This window comes from Festucalex cinctus, chromosome 10, assembly GCF_051991245.1.
Source record: "Festucalex cinctus isolate MCC-2025b chromosome 10, RoL_Fcin_1.0, whole genome shotgun sequence".
Taxonomy (NCBI): Eukaryota; Metazoa; Chordata; class Actinopteri; order Syngnathiformes; family Syngnathidae; genus Festucalex; species Festucalex cinctus.
In genome coordinates, this window is record NC_135420.1 from 20,411,126 (window position 1) to 20,417,325 (window position 6,200).

The following is a 6,200-nucleotide window of genomic DNA, read 5'->3' on the forward strand; positions in this document are numbered from 1 at the left end:
TTTTTTTTTTTTAAATCTTTTTGTTCTTCTACTATCAAGTCTATGCACCCAGCCCGCCTTTCCTGTCACTGTGCCCGGACCAAGGACGTGTTCTATTACTTTGCAGGTGGTCTAAATAATGTGAATTTGAGGGATTTCAGGTGCAGGCAGACAGATTCTGCTCTCTGCTGATAATATGTAGTGGATCTTTCATTCATAAATATGACAGCGTGGATTGTATTATTTTATGTAGTAGTATGATTGTTGTGCTAATTGACAGCTGAGTCTTGGGAGACTATGCTGATGCACGTGTCAGTGAAGTGCTCGGAGTTTTGAAGCACTTTGTGGGGCAACAATCTCTTCTGCAGTTGGGGCACATGTACAGAAGAGTAGTTGATTTGTTTCCAACACTTCTGTGCAACCATTGTGGATCATGCTTGTATGACATTAAAAATAAATTGAGACCAACATGTGAACCTTTAACTCCCTATTGCACTTTGCTCTCACTATTTTTGTTTTATTACACAGTGATCCATTTCATTTCCACATTTAAGACTACTAGAATGCTAAAATCCTATTCAAAACGGTCATGACCTTTGCGATGCAGTGTGATTTTGAAGAGTAATGTATTTGCATTATTTAACAAATACAAGCAATAAATTCATCTATTTTACAATGACAAATATCTAATTAAAATATCTAAATGTTTTGGTCTTATAGGCTTATGCTAAAATAAAGGCAAATGAACCACTAATAAACATGAAAGCCAAATTTATTAGCTACTAGCTTTTCATGTTTCATTGACATAAACATGGATGTGCTTCTTGAGCACTGATAGGGAAAAAAACAATATCAAAGAAGAAGGACAAAAGATCAAAAACATTGTCATCCAAAAATTGTATAATACAAATCTATGTGTTAAAACCTTTCAATAGACATATGTATTTATACAAGAAGGATGGACAACTTAAATGGGAGGGGGCCAGTTTTTCATCACACTCCTAATCAGATGTATGACAAAAAAAAAAAAAAAACCCAAAAAGCTATTTTCAATATGGACAAAATACATGCCTACATGCAAAATATGAGCTCTTAATAGATTTTTTCATAATACATCTCACCTCAACGTATGTGTAAAAAAAAAAAAAAAAAAAAAAAAAATTCCGCTATCATAACCGAACAACAAAATAATCATATGCTGTAATTATTTTTCCCAGTGCAGTTTGGATTTTCCATTTTAAAATATTTTTTTCCCCCACGATTTGTTTTCCCATTGCCCCCCTGCCTTTTTTTTTTTTTTTTTGTGGAAAAAAGTATATTTAACATCAGCATTTGGCCACTCGGTGTGGGTCACCAGTTGTCCAGCTTTGTTATACACGAATGATCGGTGATTTAAAAAAATAAAAAAGTATTCAGGACAGCGCATCAAACAGTACCATTCATTTTGGCTTTAAAGCTACTCAACACATACATCAAAGTTATTGCTTGGCCACACACACACACACACACACACAAATGCACATAAAAGCAGATTTACACTTTTCATGTGCCCGACCAGCCCCAACTTCCTGCGAAAATGGTCAACACAGCACCATTGACAGATCTCTGTGGGTGATTCATCAATATTACTCTATTATTTAATATTAATATTACAATTGATGTAAAATAATTATTTCTTAATGTGGGAGTTTTTTCTCCTCCACACTTAAAAGCACTTAAATTAAAGGTTGGATTTTTATTCTTTTTTTTTTTTTTAAACTTCATTTTATTTTGGTTATTTAGAAAAAAATTGTTAGAAGATAAATACATATGTAACTAAAAAAAATAAAAAGAGAGAAAAGAATGATACCATTCCGGGTGACGAGGCGTGCCTCCAACTTGTCCCATCAATATTTGAGTTTTCCAGATCAACTCAGGCTCAGGTGAGAGGCAAAACATCATCTAAGACAACCTGAGCAGTCGAATCGCGATCGATTGAATGCCCTGAGAAAGAAATGACCTGCATGAGCGAGAATATCCATAAGCAACATTTCAAATAGTGCGTCGCTTTCATACTCACATCTTTGTAACAAGAGTCACTTGGCACTCTCCACTGCAGTCGAAACAATCATGATCGATTAAGCATTTTCATTTTTAAGCAGGTGAATAATAATTATGCGAACTTTATGAATCAGTTTTCATGAGATATGTGCGGCCCCCTGGTGGTCTGTGTTTGCCCAATAGTAAATCCACTTCTGACTGGCTGGTACACACATTTGCTATAACGATAAAAAGGGTTGGTCGTTTTGATACAAACATTTTTTTTTTTCCCCCCCCCTGCTAACCATCTCCCATTCTCTTCATTTTTCGGTGGACCAGCACTCAAATTGTGAATTGTGTCATTGATCATCATTATTATTCACTGAGAACATAACATAACATACCAACCATACCAAGAAGATTTTTTCCCCACCCCCCAAGTTCCAGCAGGTAAAATTTTAGAAGAGCGACTTCTTGAGAAAATGTTGTGTCACAGCAACAAGCAAGTTTCTGGAAACGACACCACTTTTGTGGCCTGCTACTCCCAGTGTTACGTCCCAGACAATTTTGCTGGGAAGCACTAAATGACGAAGATACTGCTCCAAAAATACGCTTGTCATTAGCTTTATTGACATATCAGTAATTTTCACAAGAAGTATCTGACACACAAGTCACGCACATCCTAACATCCTTCCCTGCACTGCTAAAACACTTACTGGATGTTGCGCAAGAGAGCGGGTGAATCATTTTACCATTGAAATGTTGCCAGACGATGGAATCAATGAGAGAAAAAAAAACTAACATTGAAATGATTGGACGTGCAAAAGTGTGCTAGCCAGTCAATTGTAAGCTTTAGCAACATGAACTCATCCACATTTGATTTACAGAGTTTTGAAACGCAGAATATATGTTGCTTTGGTGTGTGCGTGTTCAAAACTGTTTCGCTTTCATACTTGTGAGTCAAGACAGTCACAGCCGCTCTGCTTCCGGGCATCGTGTCTTCTCTGAGACAAGGAGTAGAAATCCAAAATTCCGATGTTTGGGAATCAAAAAAAAGTCCTCACATCCCCTCGCCGACGCGCTCTCAACGCGACCGGGTCAATGGGAATGATGGGAATGTAGTCAAAATGAGGCAGGGGGGGGGGGGGGGGGGTGCGTTCACAAGCTCTGGCAGCACGCCATTTTGTTGCCCCTCTGTCCGTCGGTGGTGGGCGGCACGCTGATGTCCACCACGTTGTTGCCAGGGGAGTCGTCGTGCGCCGATCTGTCTGAAATTTGCTTCTGGGACACGATGCGGTAGATTTCTGACAAGGATACGGTTAAAAAAGTGAGGAATACTATTTGCAGGTTAAAAAAAACAAAACAAAACAAAACACCTTTGCTTACCTGTGAGGATGTTCTTGAAGGCTTCTTCCACATTTGTGGAGTCCAAGGCGGAGGTCTCGATGAATGACAGCGTGTTTTTTTCTGTCATGTAAAGAGCGCCACTGTGATTCGCGTCATCTTACTACAAACAAACTTGCGCCTTGAAAGAATGTTTTCATAAAATTTTGGGTCAAACACAAAATTTTAACATGATTTCAATTGTATTGGCATAAGTTAAAAAAAAAACATTTCATTAATTCTATTTTTTTCAATTCTAATTTTGAGTTGCATGCACACATAAGTTCCTCTGCCACGCAAGCTCGTTTGCATTTTTTTTTTTTTTTTTTTTTTAAATAACCAATTTTATAAATTTTATTTGGTCCAAAAGGAACTTACATAATATAGCCTTCCGAACTTTATTTGTCTTAATATTATTTTTTTTTACATGTTTAACCAGCACAGTGATTGACACTCTTTGGACCTCATTTCCAGTAAAATAAAAATAGTCCAAGAATGACAAGAATGACATCATTTTTTAAAACATTATTATTTTTTTTTTTGGGGGGGAGGCTGAATTTACCAGCGAATGCTCGCGCCTCATCAGTGGGCACTGCCCTGAGGTGTCGCAGGTCGCTCTTGTTCCCCACCAGCATGATGATGATGTTGTTGTCGGCGTGGTCCCTCAGCTCCTTCAGCCAGCGCTCCACGTTCTCGTACGTCAGGTGTTTGGCGATGTCGTACACCAGCAGAGCGCCCACCGCGCCGCGGTAGTACCTGACGCCGGGAAACACGGTCAACAACTGCGTCGCTCGTAAACAAAAGGTACCGTGGGACGGGTTGATACTCACGCCGAGGTGATGGCTCGGTAGCGTTCCTGCCCGGCCGTGTCCCAAATCTGAGCCTTGATGGTTTTGCCATCTACCTGGAGACTGCGAGTGGCAAACTCCACCCCGATGGTGCTCTTGCTCTCCAGGTTGAACTCGTTTCTGGTGAAGCGTGACAGCAGGTTGCTCTTGCCCACGCCGGAGTCTCCGATCAGCACAACTGTAAGCAACAAAACCCAACCAGAGTAGTTGAGCTGGTGAGAAGTTAATATAATGGGGGTTATGTGTGAACACCGGAAGCATTCAGCTAAACAGAATGCCTCACTTCTGGCGCTTCACTCAGCCTCGACAGTCAATATCGGAGACCTGGAAAATGGCAAATTTATGTTTTTTTTTTTTTAAAACATATGATTGCTACGGGACTTGCCAAAAGTGACCATGTTGGATGTCCATCACTGCATGTGTATTTGCAACGTTTTTTTTTGTTTTTGTTTTTTTGATACAACAAACTTTTATTTGGCTTGTAAATAGGTTCTACATTTACAGTTCACTTTAATCGTACTACCTCGGACCAATTACTACTTTCCTATTAAATGAATACGTGAATAGGAAACTAGAAACAGGTGAGTGTTTTTGAGTAATTTATATGATGAAGCTTAATAATGTAGCTCGGGTTGACTGTACCATTCACGACGAAAACGTCTGTCTTGCAAGGTTAGTGATGTCATATAGGGTGCCTACTTCTCCGGCTGTTTTTTTGTTTTGTTTTTTAACTTCTCCGGCTGTTGATACAGTAGCGTCCATGTTAGCTAGCTGCTTAACATCGTAGCTTGTTTCGCTAACCGCTTTAGTCCACGGCCTCTAAAGCAACATTAATCAAAGTATGACCAATTAATATCACGAATATTATTAATAATATAATATTATCTGTACAGCATTAATTTTTTTCTAACGTTGGGCAACTTGTGAGTTTTCGTTCCCCAGGGAGCTAACTTTAGCATTACCGTTGTTTTGGGTTACTTCCTTGTGTTATGGGCTAATAACGACCGTCAGCGTCGAACGCTGCTGTTCGTCCACCCCCGCATGGTCTTACCTTTGAATAAATAATCGTATTCATCATCTCGGTTTCCCATTTTTCCCCCCTGTGGAAATTTGGGGTTGACTGTTACTTTTCCAGATATTTCCCAACAGCAGACAAACTCCGCCTTAAAGCAGGAAAATGAGTGCGTCACTGCACGGGGGCGTGACTTTTGACCAATTAGAATCGGGACGTGTGTCATTGGCAGCTTTGTCGACGAATCGGCTGCTAATAAAGCAGTCACGGGACGAATTATTCTCCGATGACGCCATTGTGATGAACTCACGATCCACCTCATATAATTTATCATAAATATATTACATTACATAAAATATATTCTATGTACGATTAAATATATATTTTATTTTTTGGTTACTTTGGCTTTTGTACATAGAACAATTTTTGACAAATGGATCATATTTAGAAATTAAAAATGTGGAAATTAACTGAATAAATTAAGACGAGTTTGATTTCTTAAGATAATTGACACTGTGCGTTTGTAATACATTAAACGAAACATTTGTTCTGGTCTCTAGAATAAACTACGAGTACAATAAATACAATAGTAGAATAATTAGTTTATACTCTACTTTTGTAATAAATGATAACAAATCATCTTTTCTAGTACAAATGTACTAATATAGCTATGACATTACAGCACTCCAAATGATTACCGGTAATTCACATTAAAATAAATTATTCCATCACTTCACTCCCACATCTTGACCAACCAGAAAACATTCATGTGGTTTTGGTCAGATGGGGAAGTGCTCCGCCCCTTTTCCTGAATGGATGATGTTATCATAATCCATCAGTATTTTCTTGTTGAGAGAAAGCGGTGGATTCATATCCTTCTTTAGAATATCCCCCGAGGAACGGCACAGCAAAATGGCTATTTATTTTCTATTGGTTCAGACACCAACAATTACTTAAAC

At 38.6% G+C, this 6,200-nt stretch overlaps 1 protein-coding gene across 2 annotated transcripts; it reads right to left on the bottom strand.

Annotated features, from left to right (window-relative positions):
• Nucleotides 1–2,606: 2,606 nt before the first annotated feature.
• LOC144027097 (ras-related protein Rab-11B-like) lies at nucleotides 2,607–5,428 on the bottom strand. 2 transcript variants are annotated; one of them, XM_077534387.1, is made up of 5 exons: nucleotides 5,281–5,428; nucleotides 4,212–4,407; nucleotides 3,944–4,137; nucleotides 3,385–3,465; nucleotides 2,607–3,302 (listed from the first exon to the last, which is right to left on the bottom strand). In XM_077534387.1, the coding sequence occupies exons 1-5, from the start codon at nucleotides 5,318–5,320 to the stop codon at nucleotides 3,157–3,159; spliced, it is 657 nt and encodes a 218-aa protein (XP_077390513.1). In that variant the 5' UTR covers nucleotides 5,321–5,428; the 3' UTR covers nucleotides 2,607–3,156. The 2 variants fall into 2 exon arrangements, with proteins under 2 accessions (XP_077390513.1, XP_077390512.1); XM_077534386.1 differs by having other exon boundaries at nucleotides 4,212–4,441; nucleotides 5,281–5,408.
• Nucleotides 5,429–6,200: the final 772 nt, after the last annotated feature.